Source organism: Dunckerocampus dactyliophorus, chromosome 7 (assembly GCF_027744805.1).
Source record: "Dunckerocampus dactyliophorus isolate RoL2022-P2 chromosome 7, RoL_Ddac_1.1, whole genome shotgun sequence".
NCBI lineage: Eukaryota > Metazoa > Chordata > Actinopteri > Syngnathiformes > Syngnathidae > Dunckerocampus > Dunckerocampus dactyliophorus.
In genome coordinates, this window is record NC_072825.1 from 11,054,547 (window position 1) to 11,070,206 (window position 15,660).

At 39.0% G+C, this 15,660-nt stretch overlaps 1 protein-coding gene across 9 annotated transcripts in view; it reads right to left on the bottom strand.

Annotated features, from left to right (window-relative positions):
- Window positions 1-15,143, bottom strand: part of LOC129185227 (intermembrane lipid transfer protein VPS13B-like) — a 319,375-nt gene extending 304,232 nt beyond the window's left edge. For all 9 annotated transcript variants that reach the window (XR_008572043.1, XR_008572044.1, XR_008572045.1 and 6 more), the window contains exons 1-4: window positions 14,870-15,143; window positions 14,206-14,375; window positions 10,898-11,041; window positions 921-1,038 (exon numbers count right to left, since the gene is read on the bottom strand). Coding sequence is in view for 5 of the 9 variants with exons in the window: in XM_054782025.1 (XP_054638000.1) it covers window positions 921-1,038; window positions 10,898-11,041; window positions 14,206-14,352 (409 nt within the window). In the remaining 4 variants the exon portion in view is untranslated. The remainder of the gene's footprint in view (window positions 1-920; window positions 1,039-10,897; window positions 11,042-14,205; window positions 14,376-14,869) is intronic.
- Window positions 15,144-15,660: the final 517 nt, after the last annotated feature.

Genomic DNA, 15,660 nt, shown 5'->3' on the forward strand with positions numbered 1-15,660 from the left:
TTCATTAATTATTAATATATTTAATATTTTTACAAAGGTAAGAGATATGCCTTATCCCCAGCCTATTTTACTTTGATAATTAATATTTTCCGTCCTTTTACGAAGTGAGTGAATGGATATACTGTACTTCTATGCAAACATATTCAAATTTGACATTGTAAATGTAAAAAATAAATAAATAAAAATAAATAAAAGTAATGTTATTAAGTCAATTCCAGAAGGTCAGACGGTTATAATTGCTGCGTATAAAGGAGATGACACCCTAAAGCTATATGCATCGGTCACTTCCTTAATTCGTCAGAGCATCACTCAGTGGCGATAGAAAAGGACATTAAAAAATTTGCTATACACATTAGCCTACTCTTCCTAGTGAATTTTGCAGGTTGACGTCAACACAGACTGACAAGCTTAAGTGGCGAACCATGTGCATGTTAAGCACTGGTGGTGGATGTGGCATGGTGATGAAGTTTCCGGCTTCGCCATTAACCATCAAAGTGTCACCATTTGACTGCAGATGGTCACATCTCTCGAAAGCAAACTCCTCTTTGCAAATTGGATAAAAGAAATCCCGTAAAAACTGCTACCAAATCTAAACTTTTATACCAGACAGATGGATTGGCAGAGATTTTGAGTTTTTCCTCCCACTATGTGAGCGTGCATGGGGTCAACGTTTGATGCCTTGCTATGAGACATGATCCTCCAAGACCCACACATGAATTTGTGACAAGTATAAGTCCACCTATCCCATTTAAAGCTAAATTATCTTCTCAAAACTCTTGGAACTCAAACTCCAGATTGTGTAAACAGGTTCTAATCTGTGCTTCAGTTTGTATCCCGGTCCTCTCCGACGGCTTTCCTTGATGGTCATTCTGAAAGAAGGGAGGTAGCATAGCTTTACTGGCCCCTATGCCATCACTCACCTGGGGGCAGGTCGGGGTCGCTTGGGGCAGCTTGCTGGAGGCGGCGGGGCTTGCCTATAGCCTTGGAACTATCTGAAACACTGCGACTTGTTGAGGTGGAACCACTCTCATGGTCATCCTAAAAAAACAACCACAAGCACATGTGAAGATGCACATTGGGAAAAAGATGTAAATTTTATAAGTCATTGAGGCAATATATAATGAATCCCAAGAATATGGCAGCATGTCATTTAAGTACTATTATGGCCAAAACATTCATGTAATGTCATGCAATTGAATGAATACCACATTCATGTAAACATCTGCCTGCAACAAGGTATGGCGACATTTTTTGATAGTAAAAAGGTAAAACATAAAAGGTAAATGAAAAAGCCGAGAAATTTTAACAATTCTAAAATTGTGGATGTTGAGAAAAGCCGGAGTTCTGTGTGAAGTAATCTTAATGTATGACAAGGATTAGAGATCATGTCGGCACTGTAACTTTTAACTCAGTGTAGGTGGTAAGTTCAGCCAAGCCAGCCAACCAAGAGAAAGAACAGCAGCATCCATTTCTATTATATGAGGGATCATTACTGTCACCTCCTTATACTGAATAATTTAAAGTGTAAAAAGACAGAAATTGTTTTGGGCATTTATTGTTAAAATATGTATACACAAAAATGTTTGATTTACACCTTCAAAATTGCAATGTCATGTGGACATAATGCTGAAATGGTAAAAACCTTTCTGTGTGGACAGGGCCTTAAGATTGTCTGAAGTGGTGGCCCTCACCTTATTAGATGAACCCTGCTGCCAAACATTGCTATTGGAAACAGTTTCTTTGGCGATGCAGTTATAGCTTTCCTAGTATAAACATACAAACTCAAAACAGAGACAGAAGTTGCAGTATTATGGAATACATACTACTAAAGAATGTTGTCAGCACTTTTCAAATTCCACTGCAAACATTCATCCATCCATCCATTTTCTATACCACTTCTCCTCTTTAGCGTCGCGGGGGCATGCTGGAGCCTATCCAAACCCAAATGTTTTTCAAATAGCAGACTTGACAGATTCTGCAGGTTAATAGAAGCATATAAAATGCCATTGCTGAGCAAACACTCTCACTCTTACTGCTGTTTTTCCACCATGGGTCACTAGCAGACTCATGCTGACATCAAAGTGACAGGCCTGGAGATTAGGGGCCAAGCAGTGGAGGGCTAACGCCTATGGTGTGATAAAACAAATGAAGAAAACCAACAGATCTCTATCAAAGACAAAATCTCTCTTCTGACATGTATGGGGCCCTGTCCTCCACGTCAGGGTCTACAGAATTGTCCCTTGAGCGGGTCCTCCAATTTGACCTCCTGTGTCTTCATAACTAAACACTCACAATACATTTGTCCACCAAGTATTCTGCTATTTTAATGCTTAATATCCAGAGGTTGTTCGATAAACAGTATTAACAGAGTATATTATCTCACAATGCTTTCCACAACAATACTGGGGTAAAAACTGCAAGCTTACACACATTCCACAGTTATCACAGGCTGCATGCAGGCTTCTTCTGAACTATACTTATCAAAAGGATATAACTCAATAGGCACATTCTCTTTAAGCATTGTTATAAGATGATGTTTTCTAACAGAACATACAGTTTTTGAATTATATTTGCAAACAATTCAATTGACTCAAATAAATGACTTTGCTCATCAAGGACAGCAGACAAGTGATTAGTCCTGATGATAAACCCATTCAAATCTCAGCCTCGTGGCGTCTGAATCTCACACACCTAGCTGTATCATACACAGGAAAATGAGAGATGTAAGAGTGAAGAAGCCAACAAGTCAAAAGACAAGAAATATCAGACAAGAAAGTGAAGGGGAGAAAGAGAAGACGACGCATAGACAAAGCATAGACAAAGAATAAACAGGAGACATTGTTGCGTTTTCAGATCTAAGAGGCTCTGGTCCTTCAGATGTCTTCATCAACTAACCACAAACCCAGGCCAAACATGAGAGGCATGCTGCTTCCACTGGCATTGCTAACCTCTAATGCTAATTACTGCAATGTGTTATACACAGTAAAACACTCTATACAAAACCCCCGACATAGACACAGCCATTAAAAACAGACCAGTGTGTACATACACATTTTTCAAATCAGCCACAACAGATGATGAGAAATTTCAAAGTCCGGAAATTTATCATACAAGCTATTTGCCATATGTAACGAAAAACAGTTTTGCATACGGTTTTCCTCCCACATGCCACAAATAAATTCTGGATTAATTGTCTACAGTATATATGTATATACCCCACCTCTTGCCCATACTCAGCTGGGATAGGCTTCAGCTTACCGGTGACCCTTATGCATACCTGCCAACTTTGAAGAAGTTTTATGAGTAACCTGCCCACACGGAGACAAACCAAACCAATTTGAGTTTTTTCCCATTTACCGTATTTCGTTATCCGTTCATAAGGGTTCATCTCAGGAAATATTCCTGTTCGCACAATCAAAACAAGTGTTGAGAGCAACGAAGGAGGAGAACTTTAGAAGTCTAAAAAGCTTTAACAACAAAATGTTCAGTGGGAGTTATATCAATCAAAATGTATGATGACATTTATGTATGAGTTCTGAAACAATATTCTGTCAATACTAGGGATGGTACCGAATGGTACACTGGTTGACTGCCTGCCCTTTCGTCTGTCTGGCACCCTTATAGGGCAGCAGTTTTTCAATACATTTTGCACTGTGTGTGTGTGCGTCACTGTACATAATTCAAGTGAATGACAGTCTGCCTAAAAGTGGATGAAAAGGCGAGGCATTTGGCAACAGAGTATACAGTATATCGGAGCGTATAGACGACAACAGCCGCACGGTCTCGCCCATCTGTATCGACGATGCGCAGGAGCGACTCAGACTCGGCAGATCTCCTCAGCTAGTCAAGGTGCGAAGCACCTAGTTTTGAACACTTCACCTCATAAAAACACTTGACACTTCAAAATAATTAATTAATAGGGGAGGAGATTGTGCTCTGTGTGGTGCGCAACACAAATCTATACAGTGTATAGATTGGAAATTACGTAACAGGTAAAAGGACAGAAGGAGAGTATAAACTGAATTTCCCTTCAAGGGAAGAAAGGGAGAAATGGGACTTTTCATCAATGTAGATAAATACCAATGGCTATTTGAGGTTTCATACTTTTAGATTTTAAAGAAATGTGCAAATGCACGTATGTGACAATAACGTCAAAGACCCTCATTCTCTTCAGAGAAAAGTATTAATGCAACGCCTGGAAAGCAAGTAATAGGCTGTATCGAGGAACTGTTGCAGTCCGGAAGGCCTGAAAGCAAGGATTAAGCTGAGGGGTGGCAGCATCCTGCCCAGAGTGTATTGATCACCACTTGACTCAATGGATACAGGAAGCCGCTGGGCTTAATTTTTCCCCTGGCTGCTTTCCTGTGTCTGAGGAGCAACAGTAACATCATCCCACTAGGGATCCAAAACTTCATCAAACCTCAAAGACAAAGCAGTGTTACACTAGAATTAGCTGACTCAAATGCAATGCCGGTTGAGCACAAGGTTTTCTGGTGGAATGACATGCATTGAACTCTGCATATGCTTTAAATCAGTCTGGAATGCCAACCAGCCCAGAGCAATGGGTCACTTTGGAGAGGTTTGAACTTAAATCAGGGAGAAACCCATAAAGCACAGTAAAAAGCTAGCACATCCATGCCAGAAACATTTGTGTGGCTTATACACTTTTCCATATGAAACACTGACTTACTGAACCATGAGCGTCATTGGAACTTAAAAGCCTCACAATGACTAAACAAGTCTGTCGCCAAATGCAGGGATTTGAGGCCACCAACAGACTGTGAAGAATGTGTTGCAGGCAGTGATTCTTCAAATTAGGTTATATTATTCACACAGAGTCATTGCCTTGACAATTTGTATAATTTGATTTATGTACTGACATGAAGCTTCAATTCAAGATATATTCGTAAAAAGATCTACCTATTCACATGAGAATGAATTAAAAAGAAACTACATGTGCTCATCCTCTGACTCTTCTTCCCTGATGACAAAGCCCAGTTTAACTGATGGTCAGATGGATTTATTGAGCAATCTCTGTAAGCCATTTGCAGGGGAATCAAAGACTAGATTTCCGGATGGCATCAGGGCAGAGATTACCCAGTTATTGCTGTCTGATTACAAACTCCTACGGGCTGTTTTGCTTTACTTGTTTCACGTTTTCCCTTAGTGTTTTCTGCCCTGCATAAACAGATGTACAAGAATATTTTTTTTGTTTACTTTAAATGTATTATACTCATTCTCAGCCCTGAATGCAAAGACAATTTCACTGTACTGTATATACTGTGTTGCATGCATTACACCAAACAGCCTGCCAAAAGTGTGCAGGCAAGGAAAGATGTCAGAGTAATGGGGCAAAGAGTTACTTTTTTTTTTTTTTTTTTTAAGCCTTACCCATCAGTCCCAAAATACCACTCTAGGGTAATCATCTGATGATGATTCCTAGCATTTTAGATGATATCAATCAGAATTTCTACATCAGTGGCAAATGCACTCAACAGTGCTAAAACTCCCTGATGATAAAAACTGAGTCAAAGCCAGAAAGAAAACTTTAGTCAGCAAACCTTATCTTCATCTTGTAAACAATATAGATTGCTGCGGAGTGTCATCAACCACTGTAACAGCTGTCAAGTCAGTAACTCTGATGATAACACCTCATCTGAAGTGGTTTCCTAAAAAGAAAACTTTTTTTTTATAAATAAATTATAAATACATCCGGTACATGTTGGATTTGTATGCACACAAGGTCTGTCTTCTTCTGCTTGTCTGGCCTGTCTACACTTATGACGATGTGGAATTAAATCTGTGAGTCACTATGTAGTATAAGGCAACAACAAAAAAACGGGACAATATCAACTGAGCGTCATGCCAGTCAAAATATTCAGATATTATGCTGGATTTTCAGCAGTAGTGGACAGGCTATAAAGCAGCATTTCTCAAACTGTGGGGATTTCCTGATTTTTTTCTCTTCAGGTCGGAACTCAAGTTGAGCAGGCGGAACTTAAATTTTGGTGTCGCAGTAACCCAAACTCATCCAAACAACAAAATCCATACTGCCATGGTGACAAGTATTAGGTTGAAGAATAAGACATTTTTGACAGGGGCAAAAAGAAAACTGCAACGTTCTGAAAGCTAACAAGCCAACATCAGCCGAAATGAACAATGATTCACTTCCAAAATCCAAGACAAGAAAATATGACAACGCATATCTCAGTCTTGGAATCACAGTGGATGTGGTAGAAGTTGAAGAAAGACCTCTCTGTGTGTTGTGTCTCAAAACATTGGCAGCAGACGGTATGAAACCTGATAAATTGAACAGACACTTGGAGACCATTTATTACTGGCACTTCAGTAAGCCACCAGAGTTTTTCAAGAGGAAACTTAGTGAATGTCGACAGCAGGAAAGCGTTTTTTTTAAAAACTGCCTGTGTAAACAACAAAGCACAGCTAGCTTTCTACAAGTCGCCAAAAGAAGATAATCTGTGTTTGTATTTAGTTTTTCTGCGAAGAGACCCATCTCCTTGTATGATGAACAGGAATCTGAAGAATCAGAAAAATCAATCAAATGATTGTTGAGAATTATGTTGATTACGTGGAATAGATGGTTTATATACACAAAGTCCCCAACGTACATCCGAACTAGCGAACAACTACGAACGCAAGCTGACTGGTCTATATTTTCATGTATTTTGCCTTTTGGAACTACATATTTATACTGCTACATACTTGACCAGTAGAGGGCACGGTGACACTGCTAATTGGACCAACCGGTAGCGGGAGAAGAGGAAGAGGAGAGAGGAAGGCTAAGTTGTAGTTGTATGATACAACCCGGACAGAGCGTGTGATTACATTTTATGAAGAGTTAATAGGCCTGCTTAATTCTACACCACCCACAGAACACTACCTCACTAACGACGACGACGATTTGTCCTTTTCTTAATATCTCCTCCTCCTCCTCCACTCCCAACGACATATGATCGACCACTACTCTTCAAAGGTAAATTATATTTATCATTACGTATTATTATATCATTTTTATTATTGTTTTTTTCATTAATTATCCTTGTTTTAATATTACTACTGCATCCAAACTCATACTTACATACATACGCATATATGTATATATGTACTGTATACACGTACATGTAGTACCTGTATAATTGGTAATATTAAATTTTTTTCAACTTACAAACACATCGACTTGCGAACGTCGTCTGAAACCAATTGTGTTCATTGGTTGTGTATTGTGCATGAAACTGGAGCCTCCTGTTCTGCTCAAACCAGCAGTGGCACTGTCAATTCCTTTTCAAATAATTTGCATCTTAAACAACAATATGACCTCATTTTAAACTTACACCCAAGCAAATCTCCACAATGGCATAACTTGTGATGCACTTGATGAAACAGGCTTAAAAATCTACATCAGCTCTCCCCCTATAGACAGCTTGCAGGACAAATCCAGCTCATAAGGTCAATGTGTCTGGCCCACGCTGACCCAAAGAAACTACTATATTTATTGGAATACACTCATAATGTGAAATCAAGTTTGTGCTACTCTCCGACAATGTGCTCTTTAAATCCGCTATCTGAACAGGATCGAGAGTAAGCGCCACTTATCAGCAAGCAGGTTGTGAGCTGATCTTGGTGCTTTGAGGCTAGGCCCTCCACAGCAACCGGACCATCCCTAAAACTCGGCAGTTCCTCTCAAGGGGGAGAAAAGGTTAACGTTTTGCTCATATTACACACTTTTTAAGCACATTTTCAAAGATGGATGCACGTTTTTACAACCCCGTGCTCGGATTTTAACTGCAAACCCTCAATTATAGAATTGGCTATTTCTACACATTGGTCTTTGACTCTCCGTGTCCCGGAAGAACTTCTGCTGTAAGTCTGGCTATACTCCATATTACAGTAGGTCTCATGGGTGTACATACAAGTGACTAATTTGTCCAAATGTCAATTGCAATTTCCTCCAAAATCGGCTTTCAAGTGGTAGCCTTTTTAAAAGCATCTGCAACTAAAGTTGTTTTGAAACATCAATGCTGGTGTTGGTGTATGACCTTAAACTTGGTATAGGCAAAAAAAAAAAAACTTCAAAAGTTTCAATTTCATTCACTTTAGAAACCTGATCCTTCAAGCAGTAGTCATCGGCAGTGTATGATATTTACCAGTACTTCTGGGTAGCCCACGTTCATGTGTTACAAATCTTTTTGCCACAGCCTATATAATTAGCTGTAATTGACTTCCCTTAAAATGTGTTTCTTCTGGGACATCTGGCCTTGAAATTGCAACTTCCCCATAAAATCATAGTACCGGGCAAGAGTTGTATTTTTCTAACTTGCATGGATAGCAAGTAAGCTTTCAGGCAAAAATTAATTAAAGAAAAATATAATCCACATTAATCCTTCAAAAACGAAAGTGCTTATCACTAAATAAAACAATATGAGTTTCTTTATTCGAACAAAAGTCTGATAAATGTCTATAGTGATGACACATGATACAATAGGACAGTGCTTCCCATACATTCATTTATTGGTGGTGGCCCTCCACAAATAAACCTGGACCACAACAAATAGTTTTGGCGTTACCTGGTAGGTGGCAGTATACATTGTAGTTCCGCTGTAAATTCCCACGCAGTACACATTAAAAGTGAAAAACATGAAGTGTTTCTTGCATCATGCATTTACTCAGTAATCAAATACAACCGGTCAGGAAAGGCAAAGTATTTACCGCAGGAGCCAAGCTCCAGACATTGCAGGGTCGCCAAGCCTGGGGAGTGTGTATTACCACCACCGTGAAAGGCAAGCCTTAAAAGCGTGCAGAACATCCCCACAAGCAGCCGCAGCCCATCATTTGGTGACACGCCCACTTGTCGGTGAAATACGTAAACCAGGGGTGTACGAAGTGCGGACCAGGGGCTATTTGCAGATCACGGCTTGTGGCTCAGTTAAAATGGGCCCATGGCGACTTGTATAAATAAAATATAAAAATAAAAAATGTAAAAATACAGCAAAAAGGCACAATGTACAGTGTTCCCTTGCTCTTTCGTGGTTCACCTTTTGCAGAGTTGCTGTTTTGGGAAAAAAAATTGTATTGCTTTTTTTTGGTTTTTTATTATAGCATACGAACGCCATTACAGAATGAGCCTGGCCCTTTAAGAAGAATTGTATTGTGTAAAGCTGAGGGTCTCTCTCTTCCCTCTCTCGTCTGTCTGCACCGTCCATTGTTTTCTGCGTCCTGATTGGCTGTAGACCATGGTCAATCAATCAATCTCCTTCATGCTGCCCTGCCGTGTCTCCTGCATGTGTCCTTGCTAGCTTGTAAATGAATCTTCGGTTCGAAGGAGGAAGACTTCAAAAGGAGGATTACTGCGGCAGTATGTTTTAACACGCATACAAAAACGCTACAGTGCAGCGGAACGGCGCCAGGACGAAAAGGCACGGTCACAGGAGTGAAATATGCATGAGTGACTTAATAATTTGTGTCCGACTTGTAGGTTGAGCATAAAAATTCTAATGAAGGTTTGAACTTTTTGAGTGTTTAAACATGAGAAAAATTAGAGAAAATGCTTGTTGAGTAAAGTGTATAAAGTGCATGGCGGGGGGTTTACAGCCTTAAAACATACAGTATATAATTGTAGAAACAATTTAGCTGGCTACTTCGCGGATTTCACTTATTGCGGGTTATTTTGGGAACCTATCCCCAATGATAAGCGAAGGAACACTGTAATCAAAAAAAGCTGAAATGTTGATAATAATAACTAGTAATATCACAAAGATTGTCTTTAAATATGTATCATGTTATTTTTAACCTCTTAAATTACATGCACATGCGTCATTGGTGATTCCCATTAACCATGAAATAACAGTTTCACAAACAAAAGTGTAGAAGACACATTTCTATACTGGAGTAAAGGACGCAGAGCAGCGCCATTAAACAATTCACTTTTATTTTTCTACATAACTAGCCGCTACAAGTGAACTGCTAACTTTTGTAATAGATATAGGCATCTTACCGCCGAGTTAATCTGTAATCTGAATAATAATGATGAAAACTTACATTTCTGTGTGCCGCTTATTGAGTCATCCGTTCACCACTTAATCACAAAGGAGCAACAGCGAAACAGGAAGGTATCTTAATGTTAGCTGACTAATGTCATACATCTATATATCATCTATAAAGTGTTGTTTATGATGGGGTAACACAAGCGATCGACCCACACTACCTTCGATCGCGATCAACGGAACGGGTAGCCCTCATCTAAACCTACTCTCCTCCTGTAACCCACCAACACAAATAGTCTGCAGTCCTGTGGGAAATTTCGTACGGCATAAACATGACTTTTAGATTATTAATCTATTTTGTCATTTAGAGGCCTGACCATTATAACCACGTATAACTATACAAACAAAAAGCCTTGTTGAAAAAGGTTTTCTCAGATGCCCTGCCTCCAGCTTTGTCTTCTCTTGTGAATCTAATATAAGGGCTGCACCATTGATCCTACAGTACATAGAGAATGGCGTGTGCGTAGTCTAATCCTTAAAGTGTCAAACATGATGTACACATTAACACGCACATAAACACATTAATGTGTTTATGTGCATTTTAAAACGGTGGTTTCAACAAAGTTCATCCAATAATTGTTTTTTTTAATCCATGTAAACCTACTGAATGTTACTGTGAGACTTGACTCAGCATTAGTTATTAATAGGTTACTAATCTGTATGACTGAGACCATTTGCAAATGCAGAATTCAAATTCTGGAAAGACAAAGATGACAACTTTGTTTCTTGATATTTTGTAAAATAACAATAATAGACATAAAATTATAAAAATACAAAAATAAAAAATATAGATATACTGATAATTATGTCAAGAAACTGCCACTTCACACACTAACCTGGTCTCCGTCCCTCAGCTTTAGGATGCACTCCATGGTGTTGATAGTGATGACAACAGGCTCTGACCCCAGCTTTGTCCAGGGTACATGAATACGCAGCTCATGGATATGACCACTCATGAATGTAAACGGAAGTTTCAATTCCTATAAAAATGTAAAGACAAATAAAAAACAAAAAAATACTAGACAAATAAAATGCACATGCTGTTCCAGTCAGAAACTCATCATGGGCTTGAATTAATTTTGAGACCTTTATGATTTACTTCAACATTTTATTTTCCAGGATGGAATGACAATACAATGAACATTTTCAATATTTTTTAAAAACAATTGAGTGCACAATTTGGAATATTTTGAGTTTTCAGATTTTTCAAATATACATACGGGCTAAAACATACACATGAAGTGAACAAAATCTTTAAAGTAGGGTTGTGAAAGATAAACCTGGCTGCTACCGATGCAACCGCATCTCTCGCTTGTCAAACCGGATATCCGGTCGCATCGGTAGCAGCCCCCTGGATCGATAAGAATCAGCCATAAATCCTTAGATGAATCGATTGTAGAGACATGCACCAGGCATCGCAAGACTAGCAACCAGTTGACAGTTCGTCTCCTAAACAACGCAAAAGCCTGGGCTTCTGGCCAAATGATTGTCGGGCATGCTCCATAGCTTAGCCTGACTGAAGACGAGAATGGCTCTAAATAGCATTATCAGCTCTACCATTAGCAGTGCACTGGCTAGTCAAAGGCGAAAGATTTCGCGATCTAATGTATCGTATTTATTACATCAACAAATGTAACCATTAAATCGTATCAAAACGAATCGTTTGTACACTGTATTGAATCGTATCGAATCGTTCTGTCTTTTAAAATATATCTTTTTTTAATCATATCGTAACCCGTGTAGCTAGATGCGTATCGCATCGTCTACCGCAATGAGATTTACATCCTACTTTAAAGTAGAGCGGAAGGTTCCAGAATGTCTTCTAAATTGACACGCTCAAGCCCTGTTAGCTTCTCATTAGTGATCATGATCGACTGTTGGTAGCAGCTGATAATGCCTTGATGACAACATCAAAGGATTTTTTTGACAGCACTCAATGGCTCCACCAATACTCAGGAAGGACAGCTGGGAGATTTACACTAAATTGTGAAAGTATTTTGGAGCCAGTACTAAACAACTGCAGATTTCAATATTAGCTGTTCCAACAATTTTACGAAAGGTCAAGTTATTGTCTGGAAGAAGATCCATTAAGTTACCCTTAGATGAAAGGAAAATGGTTAGGATGCTCAGGAACCCTTGCGAGGGTGGCGACCAAGAAATAAGCACATGCTCTGAAATTCACAGTCAAGCTTGACTGAAATTTGCATCTTCTCAAATAGAGAAGCCAAATGCCTTCAGAACAAAAGTTTGACAACGACACAGGCTCTGTCTGCTATTTGGCTGTAATGACAAGAAGAATGAATGGAGGAGTCAATGTGATGCTTTCAAATCATCATTTGCTGGGGCTGCTTTGCTGCCAGTGGTTCCGGTCAACTTCACAATGCGAATAAAATTATGAAGAACGACGACAACTTCCAAATTCTTCAACTTCACTTCAAATCAACAGCCAGATTACTGAAAGTTGAATACAATTGAAGAAGACATGCTAATAAGTCCGTCGTTTTCCGCTTTTCGAAGGCTCGTCTAGATTTACGACAAAGTGGAATTACTTCTGCGAGTCATTTTGGAGTATAAGACAACAAAATATCAGGAGAATGTCGACTGGGTTGAGCCATGCCATTCGAAATATTCAGATATTATGTCGGCTTGTCGTCAAAGCTCACATATGGACACGTGACGGATGACGTCATTTTCGTAAAGCAGCGGTTCACTTGTCTACATGGAAACGACAAGCTGGCATTTTCAGATTTTCCCACTATGGAAGACGTTTTTAAAAAATACTGTTTCAGTATGGTTGAAAGGCTGAAAAAAATCACATATTAAGTCGTTTTGACCTGAAAACGTTTCCGTGTGCATAGACCCCGAGTGTTCCAACGGCACAATGATCCCAAACACATATCAAAGCTAACTTTAGAATGGATAAAGCAGGTTAAAATTAAGCTTCTAGAATGACCTTCCAATGTCCCAAACTCAAACCTACAAAACACTAGTGGACTACAGCTAAAAGCTGAGTCTGTGCCAGAAAATCAGCCAAATTAAATAAACTCCACCAATTCTCCCAAGCAGAGTGGTCAAATATCTAGCTTGAATTATGCCGGAAGCTTGTTGATGACTACAAAAAGCATCTGGTTAAGGTGAAATTTGCTAAGAGAAATTTAACCAAGTAATAGTGGGGATATATGTAAATATTTGAATGTACGTACAATTTGGACCCTGTGTAAACGAGACACAATTGTAAATAAATTCAGATTTGCCCACAAAATGAGTGCATGTCAACTTCTGACTGGAAATGCACATCTACTTTAAAAACATTACAAAGAATCAACAAATAATGAGACATTAAACATACAGTTTCACTCAAAATTATTACATTTGTCTATTTTTTTAGTGGCCATCTATTGAAAGCTTGTGCATTTTGAAAATAGTTAAGTAATTTACAGTAAGAGTTGAATAATTTTGACTCCAACTGTATATTAATAGTTAAGACGGACACTTTCTACATTATTTGGAGCCTATGTTAAATTATAGTATTAAAACAATAGATTACGATCATGCCTTTGCAACAAATTGATGAGACAATTACTAACATTTTTAAGCAGTCCAACAGAGCTCGCCTTAAGAATTGTAAAAGGCTTTCTAAAGCAGATGTCTACAGTGGCCGATAGGTGCAAACACGCAGCAATGTCCAAACGCTCCAAACACAGAAATCCAAAACATGGACCCAAAAACACCATAAAACAAATGCAAAGGGAAAACGCTGCAAACACATAAACACTGCATGATCAAAAACAAATGCAGGCTACACGGGGAGCCAGACCTGAGGTATGTCCGTATGTAAAGAGAGATGCGGGATGCCCAGAAGAAAGTTGGCTAACTATTGAACACACGGAATGAAAAGGTGCATTATTCTTTAAGGCTTTGTTAAACACTTGGCCGTAATATTTAACTATATTTTAGAGCTAAGGATTTACGTAGCTAATGTTATCCCGCTCATGTCTTTAAAGAGACTTCCTTCAGGTCTGGCCCTTTGCATTTGTTTTATGGTGTTGGTGTGTTTTGGTTTTGGACCATTTCTGTCTGCATTGTTTGAACGTTGCTGTCGGTTTGCCCCTATTGGCCACAGTAAATGTACTGCATAAAGTACCTGTTCTAGCACATCCAGCTTCAGGTCCAGTTTGCTGAGCACTACATCCCCTCCCCAAAGAGACAGCTGCAAATCGGATGGCTTCAAATTTTTGATGTATTTGTTCACATAGCTCATCAGGAGTGGTGTGACATAGGACTCCAACATCTTGTCCCTCTTCTGTAAGCCAGCTGAAGAAGAAAGCAGAGCTTATTACCTAAATGTTCTTATTGAAAATATGTCTGCTTTTAAACACGTCAGGTAGTAAACATGATGCTACAATTCAAGGGCAGAGTACTACGTATTAACAAAACGCTGCAATGCTATATAATCAACAATACTTTGAAGGAAAGCTTGCAAACAAATACTGTATAGAGCATTCAGTATTATCGAAGTTCCAAGTTACACCAATAGTGCGTGAACTGTAGGAGAGCAGGATGACATTTAGCCATAGCAGAGGAAGAATGTGTAGTCAACTTGCCGAAGGTGGAGTCACTCTTTGACCATGTTTATGTAGTCTTTGAATAAAAATACCAGTTAGCCTGCCTGCTACCAGCATTCACTTTTTGTGAATACGACAGGTAGCGAATGAGCTATTATAGTTACGCTACCTATAAAGCAAGGCATTTACCTGTGCACACCAATGTAGTAAATAAAATGTGTTAAAGTAAAACACCAAACTTACTTCAGTATAGTTAGCCTAGCTTTGACTGAGCTGTCATCCTCAATAGCGACCAGCACCGCAGCTGCAAGGCAGAGAAGCTAAGCTAACTCCTCAAAAGAAGTCACCCTAACTTTGTTTCCTCAAAGACATATGGTCAGACACAAAAGCATACAACAACAACATGCTCTCGCGCAACTCTAGCTTGTTTGCCATGAGAATTTCATTTGTATTTAAGGTAACTAATTCGCTCCGTTATCTGTCGCTAGCTACAGTTTGCGTCGGCTGGAGCTCAAACGTCATCAGTAAACACCACTTCCGCATGTCTGGTGGGGCGTTCAAGTTCACTGGTAAATGAGAGCGCTGCACAGCTACATTGCTTACTGACGTTATGATAGAGCGGCAGGTGTTGGATTGGACTGACTCAAGTCATGAAACATGTCTGACAATCATCTACAGCCAGATCGCTTGAAACATGCCAGGATAATTATCAAATAATCCATTTATCCAGCTATTTTAAGAAAATGATTCTGTCGGCATGATTGTGGGAATTTCTAATTTTATGAATTAAAAAGAATTTCTAGGAGGCATAATGATAAAAAAATGTTTTTCAAACCTGGCCATGAAAGCATATTTCTGCTAAAGGCGACGACATGTAATGAACATACACATCTTTCTGCTGGTATTTATTTTATATCTTTATATACAATTGTACCGCATTTCAATACCATATTTATTTTACTTTCGTTGCAAAAAAATAAATAAGGTGACAGAGGCACATGACAGGACGTCTAAATATAGACTTATTAAAACAC